The sequence below is a fragment of the Salvelinus fontinalis genome, chromosome 8 (genome assembly GCF_029448725.1).
Source record: "Salvelinus fontinalis isolate EN_2023a chromosome 8, ASM2944872v1, whole genome shotgun sequence".
NCBI lineage: Eukaryota > Metazoa > Chordata > Actinopteri > Salmoniformes > Salmonidae > Salvelinus > Salvelinus fontinalis.
The window spans coordinates 39267192-39287191 of record NC_074672.1 but is presented as its reverse complement, the minus strand read 5'-3'; the positions used below and the strand labels follow the sequence as shown (position 1 = coordinate 39287191).

The 20000-nt window shown below is 42.2% G+C and overlaps 1 protein-coding gene across 4 annotated transcripts in view; it reads left to right on the top strand.

Moving 5' to 3' along the window:
- cacna2d3a (calcium channel, voltage-dependent, alpha 2/delta subunit 3a) overlaps positions 1-20000 on the top strand; it is a 330804-nt gene that overhangs the window by 306306 nt on the left and 4498 nt on the right. For all 4 annotated transcript variants that reach the window (XM_055932451.1, XM_055932450.1, XM_055932448.1 and 1 more), the window contains 2 exons: positions 407-462; positions 2900-3014. In XM_055932451.1, the coding sequence (XP_055788426.1) occupies positions 407-462; positions 2900-3014 (171 nt within the window). The remainder of the gene's footprint in view (positions 1-406; positions 463-2899; positions 3015-20000) is intronic.

Sequence of the window (20000 nt, the reverse complement as noted above, 5' to 3'; positions counted from 1 at the left end):
GTGTGTGTGTGTGTGTGTGTGTACGCACATCCATTTGCGTGTATGTGCTCCTTCATTCATGGGCGTGCGCTCCTTCATTCATGGGCGTGCTCTAGGCCTGTGGTGACTTTAGTTCCGTTCATGAGCTGTAATGACATCCTTATGTCGCCACTTAGCTGGGGCAATCCCACAATGCAGTGGGGTCTGTGTGGTTGTGGAATCGCCCTGCTTCCTGGGTGGTCTGATGTCAGAGCCACAGAGTTCAGTCCCTGGGAGATTGGGATGTTGAGGTCGTTGTGGATTATAGGTTCTGTACCAAAGGGTTTGACATTTAAAGTTGATACGTAGTAGAACTGTGTGTTTGTGATTCTCTGAGAATACGAGGATTGATGATGATTCTATGTATCTTTCTTCTCCTTCTCTTCAGTTTTATGCTGGAGTTTAATCTGTACAGCTGGTGGTACTCTGACCTCACAGCCAAAGGTAAGTGGGTAGTAGGGTCAGGTGTGTTTAGAGGCCAGCTGCTGGTTGGGCGAGCCCGTCACACTCAATTGTGATTGGATGTTGAAGACGCCACTCACATTTTGTTCTATGTTGAAAACCACAGCAGAGAAGTTAAGAGTGCAGGACATGAGCAAGACTATAACTTCTGACCGCAAAAAAAACCTTGCTCACACACAAAACACACATCTCAGTCATGACCTCTCCATGATCCTCTGTCTTTCCACTCATTCACCTCTCTCTTTTTCAGTCTCTTTCTCTGAGTCAGTGTGACCACTGGAAAAACAGAATGAAAGACTAATGGTCACAAACTCCTTACAGGACATTTAAAGGACAGCCAGGGCAGTTCATGCAGCTACCTAAACTGACCCCGCTGTGTGTGTGTGTGTGTGTGTGTGTGTGTGTGTGTGTGTGTGTGTGTGTGTGTGTGTGTGTGTGTGTGTGTGTGTGTGTGTGTGTGTGTGTGTGTGTGTGTGTGTGTGTGTGTGTGTGTGTGTGTGCGTGCGTGCGTGCGTGCGTGCGTGCGTGCGTGCGTGCATACATCTATTTGTGTGCGTATCCGTGCATGCATGAGCTTTATGATCTGTGAGGATGTGTGTCATATTGTGGCAGTAGGAAGCAATATCCTTTATGGAACCAGAGAGACAGGCTTCATCCACACACACAGACAGGCCACTGCCAAGGTAGGAACTATGTTACACTCAATACTTAATGGGCTGTGTAAGCCTGATTCCCTGTCTGGCAGTTAAGTCTCTCAAACTAGCGTCAAATGAAGGCATTAGATGTTGCTACCTATGCCAAAACAAGTAAGTGAAATATTAGCTGTCACACAAAGGTAGTCTAGAAGGCTCACCAAGACCTGACAGAAGAAGAGGAGAGAATATGACCAACTGTTTTTAGAATGCAGGCTTACTGTTGGTCAATAGTGAACTAAGGAAATCACAGACAGAGGAGAGAGGAGAGAGGAGAGAGAGAGAGAGAGAGAGAGAGAGAGAGAGAGAGAGAGAGAGAGAGAGAGAGAGAGAGAGAGAGAGAGACAGAGTGTGTGTGTGTGAGAGAGAGAGAGAGAGAGAGAGAGAGAGAGAGAGAGAGAGAGAGAGAGAGAGAGAGAGAGAGAGAGAGAGAGAAAGACAGACAGAGAGAGAGAGAGACAGAGTGTGTGTGAGAGAGAGAGAGAGAGAGAGAGAGAGAAAGAGAGAGAGAGAGAGACAGAGTGAGAGAGACAGAGTGAGAGAGAGACAAAAGGAGAGAGAGACAGAGACAGAGTGAGAAAGGGAGACAGAGTGAGAAAGGGAGAGAGAGAGAGACAGAGACAGAGTGAGAAAGGGAGAGAGAGAGACAGCGAGAGAGAGACAGCGAGAGAGAGAGAGAGAGAGAGAGAGAGAGAGAGAGAGAGAGAGAGAGAGAGAGAGAGACAGACAGAGGGAGAGAGAGACAGAGAGAGAGAGAGAGAGAGGGAGAGAGAGAGAGAGAAAGAGAACGGAAGGGAGGGCTGCTGAAAATGCTGAAAATTATGAAGGAACATGGTTTCTTGGGGTTGGACACAATTTCACAGCTCGGTAACCCCAGCTCTTACAGCGGTACAATCCTATCACCTCACAAAAGAGAGCCAACCATCAGACACACACCAGATAGGCCCATCCTACACCAGAACCAACTGGCAACGGAATCCATGTGCTTCCATGCGCATCCTCAAATTGAACTAATCCCAAGCGTTCAGACGAACCCGACGCCATTAGGCCGCGGACACACAACAGCAATTTAAACCATCCCATAAACCCACTGTATGTTAATACACACTCCTTCCTAATCGGCCTGTGACTATGTTTCTTTGTAAAAAAAATTGTAAGCTCATCGTTTTCTTATTGTATAGTAATTTAGTATGTACGTTTACTGTAGATAAGGTTGTTTGCTTGTGCAATGAATTAATACAGTGTACTGTATATCCACTGCAGTACTACCACAAATCACTGAGTGGCAGCAGTGATACATGTAATGAATTTAAAACACCACTATCAGATAAAATGGATGTATTCATTGCATAGTGGTTTCACTATGTCTGTAAAGGAGTGTGTGATATTTACAGTAGTTTAGAAAATAATGTTTTATTCTAATCTCCAAATGTCTCTCTCTCTCTCTCTCTCTCTCTCTCTCTCTCTCTCTCTCTCTCTCTCTCTCTCTCTCTCTCTCTCTGTCTCTCTGTCTCTCTCTCTCTCTCTCTCTCTCTCTCTCTCTCTCTCTCTCTCTCTGTCTCTGTCTCTGTCTCTGTCTCTGTGTGTCTCTCTCTCTCTCTCTCTCTGTCTCTCTCTCTCTCTCTCTCTCTGTCTCTCTCTGTCTCTCTCTCTCTCTCTCTCTCTCTCTCTCTCTCTCTCTCTCTCTCTCTCTCTCTCTCTCTGTCTCTCTCTCTCTCTATCTCTAGCCCAGAGGGGTGATCGGACCATGTTGGTGCCATGTGATACAGAGTACCCAGCCTTCGTCTCAGAGAGAACCATTAAGGAGACCACTGGGAACATCGACTGTGAGGGATGCATCAAGTACGTCACAGTTTACACACACACACACACACACACACACACACACACACACACACACACACACACACACACACACACACACACACACACACACACACACACACACACACACACACACACACACACACACACACACACACACACACACACACACACACACTGCCAATCAAATGCAGTCTATGGTCCTTTATTTCCACTAGTACTGCTGTAAACTGTTAAAATGCACAGTTCATTACATATAGCTAGAGCTGTGGACTGGACTTGGAGCTTCAAGACTCGGGACTTGACTTTGACTTGAGACTGATGACTTGAAATTATCAGGCCAGGTTTTGTAATGTCACTAATTTTGTGGCACAGTCTACATGGATGAATCTACATGCAGCCAGTGACAGTGGAGGTGCAGGTCGGTGAGCTAGCGAAAGATTGCTGATTTGTTGTAGTCTACAGCTATAGGATCTGGTGCAGCGCAAACGTCAAATTGTAGGGGGAGAGGATTGCCATAATAAATAAATATGCTGCTCCAAAAATGTTTAGTGACCAAGAATATGAACTTTTACTTTGCAAGCTCACCAGCAATGGGGTAACAATTACTGGCATAGGTCTACTGGTCTTTTTGTGTGTAACAATTGCTTAATATTGTGAATTGACTTATGAAGCTTGCATTTGGAATGTGTTGTTAAAATCAAATATTACTGTGGCGAAGAACCACCATAGGCGCCGCTCTTCATTTGCAATCTCCAAACTCCCGCTAGTGGAGAGTGATTTCTTTCTCTTGTTGAAATATTGTCTGTTGCGTTCACATTTAAATGCGTAGGCCCTGTGTTGTAAATATACATTCTATCTAATTCCACAATAATTGCTAGCGTTTAATCGTTCCATTACTGTTTATTGCAACATGTAGACATTTCTGTTTCACGTTTGATAGGCCTACGATACTTTTTCATTTTATAGCCAATCATTACTTACTCTGCTCTGAGTGGGCACCATGTTTATAGTATACGTGAACATTCGCAAAAGACTCATGAGGTAGAAGTTCTGTTTATTTAATTCAATGTCTAGTTTCCTTTGTTCATGTTTATGTCAGAGTTGCGTGTGTCTGTGTCCTATGTCCCTGTCGTTTTTGTTGTTCGTATTAGGAGCACGTGCGTCTTAGTGAGCATAGGAATAATCTACTGGACGTGGCCTGCGCTCCACGTTTTCCACTCAGGGTGTTGAATAAGACAAAACGATTGTTACATGTACGCATGGTGGCGGAATATCATTAATAAACATTAAGTCTGATTAAGACGAATGCACAAATGTAACAATGGATATGGAAATGTCCTTTACATTGTAGAACCAGTTTATTGGTTGTAATTGGGATATTGTACGGTGCTTATTGTGCTTATTATGTAGACCTACCTGTTCCTGTTAGACAGATTACATCTGGTTTCTTATTATGTAGACCTACCTGTTCCTGTTAGACAGATTACATCTGGTTTCTTATTATGTAGACCTACCTGTTCCTGTTAGACAGATTACGTCTGGTTTCTTATTATGTAGACCTACCTGTTCCTGTTAGACAGATTACATCTGGTTTCTTATTATGTAGACCTACCTGTTCCTGTTAGACAGATTACGTCTGGTTTCTTATTATGTAGACCTACCTGTTCCTGTTAGACAGATTACATCTGGTTTCTTATTATGTAGACCTACCTGTTCCTGTTAGACAGATTACATCTGGTTTCTTATTATGTAGACCTACCTGTTCCTGTTAGACAGATTACGTCTGGTTTCTTATTATGTAGACCTACCTGTTCCTGTTAGACAGATTACATCTGGTTTCTTATTATGTAGACCTACCTGTTCCTGTTAGACAGATTACATCTGGTTTCTTATTATGTAGACCTACCTGTTCCTGTTAGACAGATTACATCTGGTTTCTTATTATGTAGACCTACCTGTTCCTGTTAGACAGATTACATCTGGTTTCTTATTATGTAGACCTACCTGTTCCTGTTAGACAGATTACATCTGGTTTCTTATTATGTAGACCTACCTGTTCCTGTTAGACAGATTACATCTGGTTTCTTATTATGTAGACCTACCTGTTCCTGTTAGACAGATTACATCTGGTTTCTTATTATGTAGACCTACCTGTTCCTGTTAGACAGATTACATCTGGTTTCTTATTATGTAGACCTACCTGTTCCTGTTAGACAGATTACATCTGGTTTCTTATTATGTAGACCTACCTGTTCCTGTTAGACAGATTACATCTGGTTTCTTATTATGTAGACCTACCTGTTCCTGTTAGACAGATTACATCTGGTTTCTTATTATGTAGACCTACCTGTTCCTGTTAGACAGATTACATCTGGTTTCTTATTATGTAGACCTACCTGTTCCTGTTAGACAGATTACATCTGGTTTCTTATTATGTAGACCTACCTGTTCCTGTTAGACAGATTACATCTGGTTTCTCAGATAGGACAGGTTAAAGCCTGATACAGAGGCTATACCTTTAGGGCTATTGACCGTGTATATTTGTTAAATCTACTTGTATATTGTGTATGATATGGCGCTTTCACCATTGGATCACCAAGAGCTGTAAATAAATCTACACTTCGACCTTGTGACTTGAATAATAGTGACTTGGTCCTCCCTCTGCATAGAGCTGATTAACACAGTTAACAGCCATGGAGGACTCATTGTTTTCCAGTCACACACTTATAGACAAACATAGACCGAAAAACATGCATGCCCACGTACATTGACACGTTTATACACACACTCTCTCAAACACAGTTTAAAATGTGACCACAACACAAGCTGAGGAAGAGGGGAGTAGAAAAAAAGAAAAAAGCTTCATTTAGATACGGGGAAATTAGTGTGGTCCCCATTAACAATTTGGGCTTCTCTGTCAGGCAATTGTGGGGTGTTCTCTGAATCACTCCGATGGGCCCTTCATTGCTCCCAGCTGGAGCTGCCAAGGAAACTAAGAAGTGTCTCAGTCTGTCTCTGTGTGTGTGTGTGTGTGTGTGTGTGTGTGTGTGTGTGTGTGTGTGTGTGTGTGTGTGTGTGTGTGTGTGTGTGTGTGTGTGTGTGTGTGTGTGTGTGTGTGTGTGTGTGTGTGTGTGTGTGTGTGTGTGTGTGTGTGTGTGTGTGTTCTCTTTGGCTCTCAGGGTCAGGAGGGTAACCACAGCCCTGGGTGCCAGGATTAAATGCGGGTTGGGGTGCAGTCAGACACACACACACACACACACACACACACACACACACACACACACACACACACACACATGCAGGATAATCGGTCACAAGGTATAGCCTTACTAATATTCAAACAGAAGAGAAGTCACCCAGGCAACGAACCCTAAAGCTAATCACACGCCACACAGATCCAAGCGAGCCTCTGTGATTGGCTGATCCCAGAGGGCCCAGTCATTTTAACATTTACAGCCAATGGGTGAGTTCTGTCAGGCCTATATTTGAATAAATACGAATAAATCAAAGCGATGGATTGAACTCTGAACCCTAACTGAGAATCCGCGATAAATATTATCTTATTACATTTATCAGCGACAGGATCGGAATCACACCCACACACACACACACACACACACACACACACACACACACACACACACACACACACACACACACACACACACACACACACACACACACACACACACACACACACACACACACACACACACACACACGTGCGCACACACACAGACACACACACATGAACACACACATGAAACATCTGATGATGCTTTGAGAAGAGCACATTGTTGTCAGTAGATGAAGAGATGAAAGCAGTTTTAGTTGAGCAGAACTCTCAGTCTAACCCAACTAGTCGGTTTCCTATAAATCGTTTTTAAAGCACAATGAATTTGACAAAGTGAAATGGAGTTTTTATTTTGGTTATATGGAATTTTATAGCTCATATTAGTAATAGGGGATGTTGGTAATAAACATCTGGTTTATGTTAGTGGCTGACTGAGAGATGTTCTCTTATTTTCATTATGTTAGTGGCTGACTGAGAGATGTTCTCTTATTTTCATTGGGACACGTGTGTGTTTTAGCCTGTAGGAAATATATTCTCACAGCTCCACGGCTCTCCTCTACTGAACAACTCTTCAGTGTTTATTTAGTGAACTTTTAGTTTGTTACTTAAGAGCGGATTTGTGTGTGTGTGTGTGTGTGTGTGTGTGTGTGTGTGTGTGTGTGTGTGTGTGTGTGTGTGTGTGTGTGTGTGTGTGTGTGTGTGTGTGTGTGTGTGTGTGTGTGTGTGTGTGTGTGTGCGTGCGTGCGTGCGTGCGTGCGTGCGTGTGTGTGTGTGTGCGTGCGTGCGTGTTGTGTGTGTGTGCGTGCATGCTTACGTGTTGTGTGTGTGTGCGTGTTGTGTGCGTGTTGTGTGTGTTGTGTGTGTGTGCGTGCGTGCGTGTTGTGTGCATGCATGCGTGTGTGTGTGTGTGTTATATGAAGCAACTATCATACACCTGCGCTCAGGTTATGAAAGAGGAAACAAAGTGGCTGTAGTTGATGATTTAGGCTCCAGAAGTGAATAGTTTTATAGCAGCGATACCACGCATCTATTAGCCACAATACACAGGAGCATCTATTGTCCTCTTCAACTAACTCTGTCCTCTTTGAGAGACGTGTCCTTACGAAGCACATTCTGGTGTAGTCCATTTAAAACACAAGACTTGAAGATTATCTCTGGTGGCTGTTCCAACTGTACATTGTAAGTCAACATTAATGTGTATGTTATTAAGTGCAGTAAAGAATACATCGTCCATAGTAGACAGTGTTCGTATTTTATACAATTTACATTTTAGTTGTTATCCAGAGTGACTTACAATTAGTGCATTCATCTTAGGATAGCTAGATGAGACAATCACATTTCACAGTCGTAGCCAGTGGTGTAAAGTACTTAAGTAAAAATACTGTAAAGTACTACTTATGTAGTTTTTTGGGGGTATCTATACTTTATTTTACTATTTATATTTTTGACAACTTTTATTTTACTTCACTACATTCCTAAAGGAAATAATGTACTTTTTACTCCATACATTTTCCCTGACACTGAAAGGTACTCGTTACATTTTGAATGCTTAGAGGGACAGGAAAATAGTCAAATTCACGCACTTAACAGAACATCCCTGGTCATCCCTACTGGCTCTGATCTGGCAGACTCACTAAACACAAATGCTTCATTTGTAAATTATGTCTGACTGTTGGAATGTACCCCTGGCTCTCCGTAAATTAAAAAACAAGAAAATTGTGCCGTCTGGTTTGCTTAATATAAGCAATTTGCAATGATTTATACTTTTACTTTTACTTTTGATACTTAAGTATATTTTAGAAATTACATTTACTTTTGATACTTAAATATATTTTAAACCAAATACTTTTAGACTTTTACTCAAGTAAAATTTTACTGGGTGACTTTTACTTTTACTTGAGTCATTTTCTATCAAGGTGTCTTTACTTTTACTCAAGTATGATAGTTGGGTACCTGTCCCACCACTGGTCGTAGTATGTACATTTTCCCTCGATAAAGTGGTTATCAGTGCTAGTCACTGCTAATAGGGTTTACAGTATCAAGCGGGTGGTACATATAATTCATACATGACCAAGAGTGGTATTTGATAGGGAAGTCATGGTATTCTTTATACTGCATGGTTAAGGGGTTAGAGCCATGAGAAAGGGCTTCTTATTGCTTCTATGACACTTTTCTCCTCTGACTCTAACGCTGTGTGTGAGTGTGTGTCAGAAGCACACCGTTCTGTGTCTTAGTGTGTGTCAGAAGCACACCGTTCTGTGTCTTAGTGTGTGTCAGAAGCACACCGTTCTGTGTCTTAGTGTGTGTCATAAACACACCGTTCTGTGTCTTAGTGTGTGTCAGAAACACACCGTTCTGTGTGTGAGTGGGTGTCAGAAACACACCGTTCTGTGTCTTAGTGTGTGTCAGAAGCACACCGTTCTGTGTGTGAGTGTGTGTCAGAAGCACACCGTTCTGTGTCTTAGTGTGTGTCAGAAACACACTGTTCTGTGTCTTAGTGTGTGTCAGAAACACACCGTTCTGTGTGTGAGTGTGTGTCAGAAACACACCATTCTGTGTGTGAGTGTGTGTCAGAAGCACACCGTTCTGTGTGTGAGTGTGTGTCAGAAACACACCGTTCTGTGTCTTAGTGTGTGTCAGAAACACACCGTTCTGTGTCTTAGTGTGTGTCAGAAACACACCGTTCTGTGTGTTTGTGTGTGTCAGAAACACACCGTTCTGTGTGTGAATGTGTGTGTCAGAAGCACACCGTTCTGTGTGTGAGTGTGTGTCAGAAACACACCGTTCTGTGTGTGAGTGTGTGTCAGAAGCACACCGTTCTGTGTGTGAGTGTGTGTCAGAAACACACTGTTCTGTGTCTTAGTGTGTGTCAGAAGCACACCGTTCTGTGTGTGAGTGTGTCAGAAGCACACCGTTCTGTGTGTGAGTGTGTGTCAGAAACACACCGTTCTGTGTGTGAGTGTGTGTCAGAAGCACACCGTTCTGTGTGTGAGTGTGTCAGAAGCACACCGTTCTGTGTGTGAGTGTGTGCAGAGGTGGAAAAAGTATTCAAGTGTTGTACTTGAGTAAAAGTAAAGATAAAGATAACTTAATATAAAATGTCTCAAGTAAAAGTGAAAGTCACCCAGTAAAATACTACTTGAGTAAAAGTCTAAAACTATCTGGTTTTAAATGTACTTAAGTACAGAGGTGGAAAAAGTACTCAATTGTCATACTTGAGTAAAAGTACAAAGTAAAAGTAAATGCTATACATCAAATTCCTTTTATTTAGCAAACCAGATGGCACAATTTCCTTTTTTATGACTGTTTTTGACAGCCAGGGGAACACTCCAACACTCAGACAAAGGAAGCATTTGTCTTTAGTGAATCCACCAGATCAGAAGCAGTAGGGATGATCAGGGATGTTCTCTTGATAAGTGTGTGAATTGAACCTTGTTCCTGTCCTGCTAAGCATTCAAATTGTAACTAGTACTTTTGTGTCAGGGAAAACGTATGGAGGGAAAACGTATGGAGTAAAAAGCACACCACTTTCTTTAGGAATGTAGTGAAGTAAAAGTAGTCAAAAATATAAATAGTAAAGTCGAGTACAGATACCCCGAAAAACAACTTAAGTAATACTTATTTTTACTTGAGTATTTTACACCACTGAGTGTGTGTACACACATACAGTGGGGTCTGAAGTGATTGAAACCCTTGAAAAAGATGAGCAAAATGACTGTATAAAATAAATAATTTAAATGCTGAGCTATATTGTATGCTCCAAAAAATGTGAGATTTTGTAACCTGTTAAACTCTGAGCGGTTGTTTTAGACCTGGTACCTGGTCCGCGGAGCTTAAGTTATACCCACTCAGTCAATTTCAGTCAGAAAATAGAAAGGGACACATCATTCCAAAGCTACAGCACTTGTCTTTTTACTGCTGGCGATGTCATCTTTACAGGATGACTTAAAAGCCCCGGTCGCTCCGGTCATTTTATGGCATAATTCTTGAAAATCCTTCCAGCCATTTCCGCACAGATCAAACCAGACGCATCTGGTTTCAAGTGGCCAAGTCACGCCATGCGATCTTCTGCTGCGATCTAGTGGACGAACTGGAAATCATACAAGAGATCAGATTACATCAGTGAAAGGTTACGACTTCAGCTTTCTGCTCATATGTACATTCCTGTAAGACAAAACACGAAGACATGGCACTTTGCACAAGCCCTGCACTTTTTAAATGTCTGTGTTCCTATGGGAATTTATGCATGTTTTAGTGTGACTACAAATTTCAGTTAATTATTATAGCTTCCGCCTTGGGCCAATCAGTGTCATGTTGTAAATGCCAGATCTCTATGACAACATGCATCATTCACCCATGTTTCGTCAAAATGGTCCCAGTGCTGTCTGAGATATTGCGTGAGACTAATGAACATACAAACATACATAGGGATGGAGACCGATCACAGCCCCCTTACCCATTCCATCGCGAGGAACAATAATGACATTAAAATGATTTTAGAGCTTTTTAATGGAAGTTAAAAAAACATTAAATTGCCAAAACAGTGAAAATATTATATAAAAAAATATTATATAATAAATATTGTCTCTTTAAGGTCCACATTGGGTAGACATCAATAGAAAAATAGGAAATGTACAATGAAATAATACAATATTTCAGTTGTGTATATGACTTAGTATTTATTTGATGAATTATTATTTGAATTCCTTAAAGTCACCATCTTATCTCTGATCAGGCAGAAGCAGCAAGTCAGCCAGACAACGTTCTCTCTGTGCTCCCTATACTGTACTGTCTTTAGTCATCCTATCTAGCTAGGCAAGCCTGCCTAAGAGTGCAGCAGAGCTGTCTGACGAAATCATTTTACTAGTTCTTCAAAGTAGATAAGGCATACTTTCACGAACTGTCTCTATCCCTCTCTCTCCTTGTGTTGGTACATTCCTCTCTCATGCGGTCTGTGTGTATCTAACATAAAGTAGCAGGTGTAAAAGCTTATCCATCTCTGTCTGAGCCAGAAAGAATAGGCGCAATGGATTATTGTAGTAATTGTAGCTAAACTAGTTTGAATATTTGTTGACTGAAAACTCCCTTCAGCCCAGCGTCCCACATAGTTCTTGACTTGATTTCTGTCATTAATTATTTGATTTCTGTCTAGAGAAACTGAGCGTTTGGCTAACCCAAAAAATGGAACTAAATGGAATTCTAATGATTGAACTAACATTGGTCAACAACAAAACAACATATTAGTTCATCGCTCAGCGCTAGCATGTTTAGAGGCCACCATTACGGAAAAGTCTGAACTTTTTTTATTATTTGTAATTTTTTTAGGATCATTGGTGACATATTTTATTTCAAACCTAGACTTTCAAATGTCTTATTCCCTAACATGCAGACAATTTGGGAACCAACCCTCCTCCAAAATAAAGAAAATATATATGCAGTGCCTTCAGAAAGTGTTCATACTTATTATTCAACATTTTGTTACAGCCTGAAATCAAAATGGATATAATATTTGTTTTTCTCTCATCCATCCACACACAATACCCTATGGTATTGTTAAAACATGGTTTTAGAAATGATTGTACATTTATTTTTATCCTGAAAAACTCCCTAGTTCTTGCAGATAACACGATGCAGCCACCATGCTTGAAAATATGAAGAGTGGTGCTCAGTGATGTGTTGTATTGGATTTGCCCCAATCATAACACTTTTTATACTTTATTGCAAACAGGATGCATGTTTTGGAATATTTTTATTCTGTACAGACTTCCTTCTTTTCACTCTGTAATTTAGGTTAGTATTGTGGAGTAACTACAATGTTGTTGATCCATCCTCAGTTTTCTCCTATCACAGCCATTAAACTCTTTGACTGCTTTAAAGTCATCAATTGCCTCATGGTGAAATCTCTGAGCGGTTTCCTTCCTCTCCAGCAACTGAGTTACGAATGATACCTTTCTCTTTGTAGTGACTGGGTGTATTGATACACCATCCAAAGTGTCATTAATAACATCACCATTCTCAAAGGGATACTTACTGTCTGCTTTTTTATTTTTACCCATCTACCAATAGGTGCCCTTCTTTGCCAGGCATTGGAAAACCTCCCTGGTCTTTGTTGTTGAATCTGTGTTTGAAATTCACTGCTCGACTGAAGGACCTTACAGATAATTGAATGTGTGGTGAGGCAGTCATTCAAAAAGAGATGAGGTAGTTATTCAAAAATCATGTTAAACACTATGCACACAGAGTAAATCCATGCAACTTATTATGTGAATTAAGAAAATTTGAATACTTATTGTCTCAATACATTTCAGCTTTTCATTATTTTTTTTTATTTTTTTCTAAAAACATAATTCCACTTGGACATTATGGGGTGTTGTGTAGGACAGTGACACAACATCTACATTTAATCCATTTTAAATTCAGGCTGGAACACAACATCTACATTTAATCCTTTTTAAATTCAGGCTGGAACACAACATCTACATTTAATCCACTTTAAATTCAGGCTGGAACACAACATCTACATTTAAACCATTTTAAATTCAGGCTGGAACACAACATCTACATTTAATCCACTTTAAATTCAGGCTGGAACACAACATCTACATTTAATCCATTTTAAATTCAGGCTGGAACACAACATCTACATTTAATCCATTTTAAATTCAGGCTGGAACACAACATCTACATTTAATCCACTTTAAATTCAGGCTGGAACACAACATCTACATTTAATGCATTTTAAATTCAGGCTGGAACACAACATCTACATTTAATCCACTTTAAATTCAGGCTGGAACACAACATCTACATTTAATCCATTTTAAATTCAGGCTGGAACACAACATCTACATTTAATCCATTTTAAATTCAGGCTGGAACACAACAAAATGTGTAAAAAGTCAAGGGTGTGAATATCTTCTGAAGGCTGTGTATACAGTACAGGGCATTCGGGAAGTATTTAGATAACTTCACTGGGCACCATAAAGGCCTGATTGGTGGTCCTGCAGAGATGGTTGTCCTTCTGGAAGGTTCTCCCATCTGCACAGAGGTACTCTAGACCTCTGCCAGAGTGACCATCGGGTTCTTGGGCACCTCCCTGACCAAGGCCCTTATCCCCTGATTGCTCAGTTTGGCCGGGAGGCCAGAAAAAAGGAAGAGTCTTGGTGGTTCCAAACATCTTCCATTTAATAATGATGGAGGCCATGATACTCTTAAGGACCTTCAATGCTGCATACATTTTTTGATACCCTTCCCCAGATCTGTGCCTCGGCACAATCTTGTCTCGGAGCTCTACGGACAATTCCTTCGACCTCATGGCTTGGTTTTTGCTCTAACATGCACTGTCAACTGTGGGACATTTTGTAGACAGATGTGTGCCTTTCCATATCATGTCCAATCAATTTAACTTACCACAGGTGGACTCCAATCAAGTTGTAGAAACATCTCAAAGATGATCAATGTAAACAGGATGCACCTGAGCTCCATTTCATAAATGCTTATGAAAATGAGGCATTTCTGTTTTTGTTTTCTACACGTTTGCAAACATTTCGCAAAACCTGTTTTCACTTTGTAATTATGGGGTATTGTGTGTAGAATGCTGAGGAAATGTTTTTATTTAATCCATTTTAGAATAAGGCTGTAAAGTAACAAAATGTGGAAAAAGTCAAGGTGTCTGAACTTTCGAAGGCACTGTATATATATATGCATGTACTTTTGTTCTTTTCTTTGCATGCTGTTGCTCTGGCTGTGTAATTGAATCCCACCTGTATTGGAATCCAAAAGGTTCTTACCTTTCTAACGGTGGTAAGCATGTGTTTGTAGGACTTTGTGTTTGTAGGAAACAGTTTTGAAACAGAAATGTATCAATTTTCAGCCTCCTTTCGGGGGCAACAGGTTTTTTGCCAAAACGTCCTGCTACTGGGTAAAGTTCATGATGCCTTTGACCTTAACAAGGGTCCAAGGACCAGTGAAATAGCCCCATAACATCAAAGATCCACCACCATATTTTACAGTTGCTATGGGATTATTTTCTGCTCATGCGTTCCCATTTTGACGTCCAAACCCACCACTTGTGCGTGGCCAAAGAGTACTATTTTAATGTCATCCAACAAATGTAAACGAATCGGAACTTGAATTGGAACCAGTGCTTTGGTCAGATTACATGACACTAGAGCTCTTGGATACACTCGGCTGAGTTAGAATAGGTTAGGCTGGGCTGGGTTAGACTGGGCTGAGTTGGACTGGGCTTGAATAGACTGTGCTGAGTTAGGTTATGTTAAATTGGACGGGGCTTGAATAGACAGTGCTGAGTTAGGTTAGGATGGACTGGGCTTGAATAGACTGTGTAGGTTCTGATGGACTGGGCTTGAATAGACTGTGTAGGTTAGGATGGACTGGGCTTGAATAGAATGTGTATGTTAGGGTGGACTGGGCTTGAATAGACTGTGCTGAATTAGGTTAGGGTGGACTGGGCTTGAATAGACTGTGTAGGTTAGGATGGACAGGGCTGGAATAGACTGTGCTGAGTTAGGTTAGGATGGACTGGACTTGAAAAGACAGTGCTGAGTTAGGTTAGGAAGGACTGGGCTTGAATAGACAGTGCTGAGTTAGGTTAGTATGGACTGGACTTGAAAAGACAGTGCTGAGTTAGGTTAGTATGGACTGGACTTGAAAAGACAGTGCTGAGTTAGGTTAGGATGGACTGTGCTTGAATAAGCTGTGTAGGTTAGGATGGACTGGGCTTGAATAGACTGTGTAGATTAGGATGGACAGGGCTGGAATAGACTGTGCTGAGGTAGGTTAGGATGGACTGGGCTTGAATAGACTGTGCTGAGATAGGTTAGGATGGACATGGCTGGAAAAGACAGTGCTGAGTTAGGTTCTGATGAACTGGGCTTGAATAGACAGTACTGGGTTAAGTTAGGATGGACTGGGCTTGAATAGACTGTGTAGGTTAGGATGGACAGGGCTGGAATAGACTGTGCTGAGTTAGGTTCTGATGGACTGGGCTTGAAAAGACAGTGCTGAGTTAGGTTAGGTTGGACTGGGCTTGAATAGACTGTGTAGATTAGGATGGACAGGGCTGGAATAGACTGTGTAGGTTAGAATGGACAGGGCTGGAATAGACTGTGCTGAGTTAGGTTCTGATGGACTGGGCTTGAACAGACAGTGCTGAGTTAGGTTAGGATGGTCTGGGCTTGATTAGACAGTGCTGAGTTAGGTTCTGATGGACTGGCTTGAATAGACTGTGCTGAGTTAGGTTAGGATGGACTGGGCTTGAATAGACTGTGCTGAGTTAGGTTAGGATGGACTGGGCTTGAATAGACTGTGCTGAGTTAGGTTCTGATGGACAGGGCTTGAATAGACAGTGCTGAGTTAGGTTAGGATGGACTTGACTTGAATAGACTGTGTAGGTTAGGATGGACCTGCTTGAAAATACTGTCCTGAGTTAGGTTAGGATGGACTGGGCTTGAAAATACAGTGCTGAGTTAGGTTCTGATGGACAGGGCTTGAATCGACTGTGTAGGTTAGGATTGACTGGGCTGGAATAGACTGTGCTGAGTTAGGTTAGGAAGGACTGGGCTTGAATAGACAGTGCTGAGTTAGGTTAGGATGGACAGGGCTGGAATAGACTGAGCTGAGTTAGGTTAGGATGGACTGGGCTTGAATAGACTGTGTAGGTTAGGATGGACTGGGCTTGAATAGACAGTGCTGAGTTAGGTTAGGATGGACAGGGCTGGAATAGACTGAGCTGAGTTAGGTTAGGGTGGACTGGGCTTGAATAGACTGTGTAGGTTAGGATGGACAGGGCTGGAATAGACTGAGCTGAGTTAGGTTAGGATGGACTGGGCTTGAATGGACTGTGTAGATTAGGATGGACAGGGCTGGAATAGACTGTGCTGAGTTAGGTTAGGATGGACTGGACTTGAAAAGACAGTGCTGAGTTAGGTTAGGAAGGACTGGGCTTGAATAGACTGTGTAGGTTAGGATGGACAGGGCGGGAATAGACTGTGTAGGTTAGGATGGACAGGGCTGGAATAGACTGAGCTGAGTTAGGTTAGGATGGATTGGGCTTGAATAGACTGTGCTTAGTTAGGTTCTGATGGACTGGGCTTGAAAAGACAGTGCTGAGTTAGGTTAGTATGGACTGGACTTGAATAGACTGTGTAGGTTAGGATGGACTGGGCTTGAATAGAATGTGCTGAATTAGGTTAGGGTGGACTGGGCTTGAATAGACTGTGTAGGTTAGGGTGGACTGGGCTTGAATAGAATGTGTATGTTAGGGTGGACTGGGCTTGAATAGACTGTGCTGAGTTAGGTTAGGGTGGACTGGGCTTGAATAGACTGTGTAGATTAGGATGGACAGGGCTGGAATAGACTGTGTAGGTTAGAATGGACAGGGCTGGAATAGACTGTGCTGAGTTAGGTTCTGATGGACTGGGCTTGAACAGACAGTGCTGAGTTAGGTTAGGATGGTCTGGGCTTGATTAGACAGTGCTGAGTTAGGTTCTGATGGACTGGCTTGAATAGACTGTGCTGAGTTAGGTTAGGATGGACTGGGCTTGAATAGACTGTGCTGAGTTAGGTTAGGATGGACTGGGCTTGAATAGACTGTGCTGAGTTAGGTTCTGATGGACAGGGCTTGAATAGACAGTGCTGAGTTAGGTTAGGATGGACTTGACTTGAATAGACTGTGTAGGTTAGGATGGACCTGCTTGAAAATACTGTCCTGAGTTAGGTTAGGATGGACTGGGCTTGAAAATACAGTGCTGAGTTAGGTTCTGATGGACAGGGCTTGAATCGACTGTGTAGGTTAGGATTGACTGGGCTGGAATAGACTGTGCTGAGTTAGGTTAGGAAGGACTGGGCTTGAATAGACAGTGCTGAGTTAGGTTAGGATGGACAGGGCTGGAATAGACTGAGCTGAGTTAGGTTAGGATGGACTGGGCTTGAATAGACTGTGTAGGTTAGGATGGACTGGGCTTGAATAGACAGTGCTGAGTTAGGTTAGGATGGACAGGGCTGGAATAGACTGAGCTGAGTTAGGTTAGGGTGGACTGGGCTTGAATAGACTGTGTAGGTTAGGATGGACAGGGCTGGAATAGACTGAGCTGAGTTAGGTTAGGATGGACTGGGCTTGAATGGACTGTGTAGATTAGGATGGACAGGGCTGGAATAGACTGTGCTGAGTTAGGTTAGGATGGACTGGACTTGAAAAGACAGTGCTGAGTTAGGTTAGGAAGGACTGGGCTTGAATAGACTGTGTAGGTTAGGATGGACAGGGCGGGAATAGACTGTGTAGGTTAGGATGGACAGGGCTGGAATAGACTGAGCTGAGTTAGGTTAGGATGGATTGGGCTTGAATAGACTGTGCTCAGTTAGGTTCTGATGGACTGGGCTTGAAAAGACAGTGCTGAGTTAGGTTAGTATGGACTGGACTTGAATAGACTGTGTAGGTTAGGATGGACTGGGCTTGAATAGAATGTGCTGAATTAGGTTAGGGTGGACTGGGCTTGAATAGACTGTGTAGGTTAGGGTGGACTGGGCTTGAATAGAATGTGTATGTTAGGGTGGACTGGGCTTGAATAGACTGTGCTGAATTAGGTTAGGGTGGACTGGGCTTGAATAGACTGTGTAGATTAGGATGGACAGGGCTGGAATAGACTGTGCTGAGTTAGGTTAGGATGGACTGGGCTTGAAAAGACAGTGCTGAGTTAGGTTAGTATGGACTGGACTTGAAAAGACAGTGCTGAGTTAGGTTAGTATGGACTGGACTTGAAAAGACAGTGCTGAGTTAGGTTAGGATGGACTGTGCTTGAATAAGCTGTGTAGGTTAGGATGGACTGGGCTTGAATAGACTGTGTAGGTTAGGATGGACAGGGCTGGAATAGACTGTGCTGAGTTAGGTTCTGATGGACTGGGCTTGAAAAGACAGTGCTGAGTTAGGTTAGTATGGACTGGACTTGAAAAGACAGTGCTGAGTTAGGTTAGTATGGACATGGCTGGAAAAGACAGTGCTGAGTTAGGTTCTGATGAACTAGGCTTGAATAGACTGTGCTGAGATAGGTTAGGATGGACTGGGCTTGAATAGACTGTGCTGAGATAGGTTAGGATGGACTGGGCTTGAATAGACTGTGTAGATTAGGATGGACTGGGCTTGAATAGACTGTGCTGAGTTAGGTTCTGATGGACTGGGCTTGAATAGACTGTGTAGATTAGGATGGACAGGGCGGGAATAGACTGAGCTGAGGTAGGTTAGGATGGATAGGGCTGGAATAGACAGTGCTGAGTTAGGTTCTGATGAACTAGGCTTGAATAGACTGTGCTGAGTTAGGTTAGGGTGGACTGGGCTTGAATAGACTGTGCTGAGTTAGGTTCTGATGGACTGGGCTTGAATAGACAGTACTGAGTTAGGTTAGGATGGACTGGGCTTGAATAGACTGTGTAGATTAGGATGGACAGGGCGGGAATAGACTGAGCTGAGGTAGGTTAGGATGGATAGGGCTGGAATAGACTGTGCTGAGTTAGGTTCTGATGTACTGGGCTTGAAAAGACAGTGCTGAGTTAGGTTAGGTTGGACTGGGCTTGAATAGACTGTGTAGGTTAGAATGGACAGGGCTGGAATAGACTGTGCTGAGTTAGGTTCTGATGGACTGGGCTTGAACAGACAGTGCTGAGTTAGGTTAGGATGGTCTGGGCTTGATTAGACAGTGCTGAGTTAGGTTCTGATGGACTGGGCTTGAATAGACTGTGCTGAGTTAGGTTAGGATGAACTGGGCTTGAATAGACAGTGTAGGTTCTGATGGACTGGGCTTGAATAGACAGTGCTGAGTTAGGTTAGGATGGACTGGGCTTGATTAGACAGTGCTGAGTTAGGTTCTGATGGACTGGGCTTGAATAGACAGTGCTGAGTTAGGTTCTGATGGACTGGGCTTAAATAGACAGTGCTGAATTATGTTCTATTGGGCTGGGCTTGAATAGACTGTGCTGAGTTAGGTTCTGATGGACTGGGCTTGAATAGACTGTGCTGAGTTAGGTTCTGATGGACTGGGCTCAAATAGACTGTGATGGACAGGGATTTTTTGCAATTGATATCCTTGGGCAGCGTTTTTTTTTTTTTTTTTATAAATTAATTTTCAGGGTGGAAAAACGCTTTCAGTGTAAACTTAAACGAATAAAACAAGATTTAAGGTTTGTAGAAAATATAATGGAGCTATATAATATAATCTTTGAGAACTAACAATCCCCAAAATAAAATCTAGACAATCAGCGAAAATTCCCCAAACAATGAATTTAGCAGTATAGATTTTGTTATTATGTTTGAACAAAATGCATAGAGTTGCAGGAAGTTTGCTTTAAAACTGCTAAATGTTACTAAATGTTACAGCTCCATGACATAACATGTACAATCGTAGATAATTAGCTTT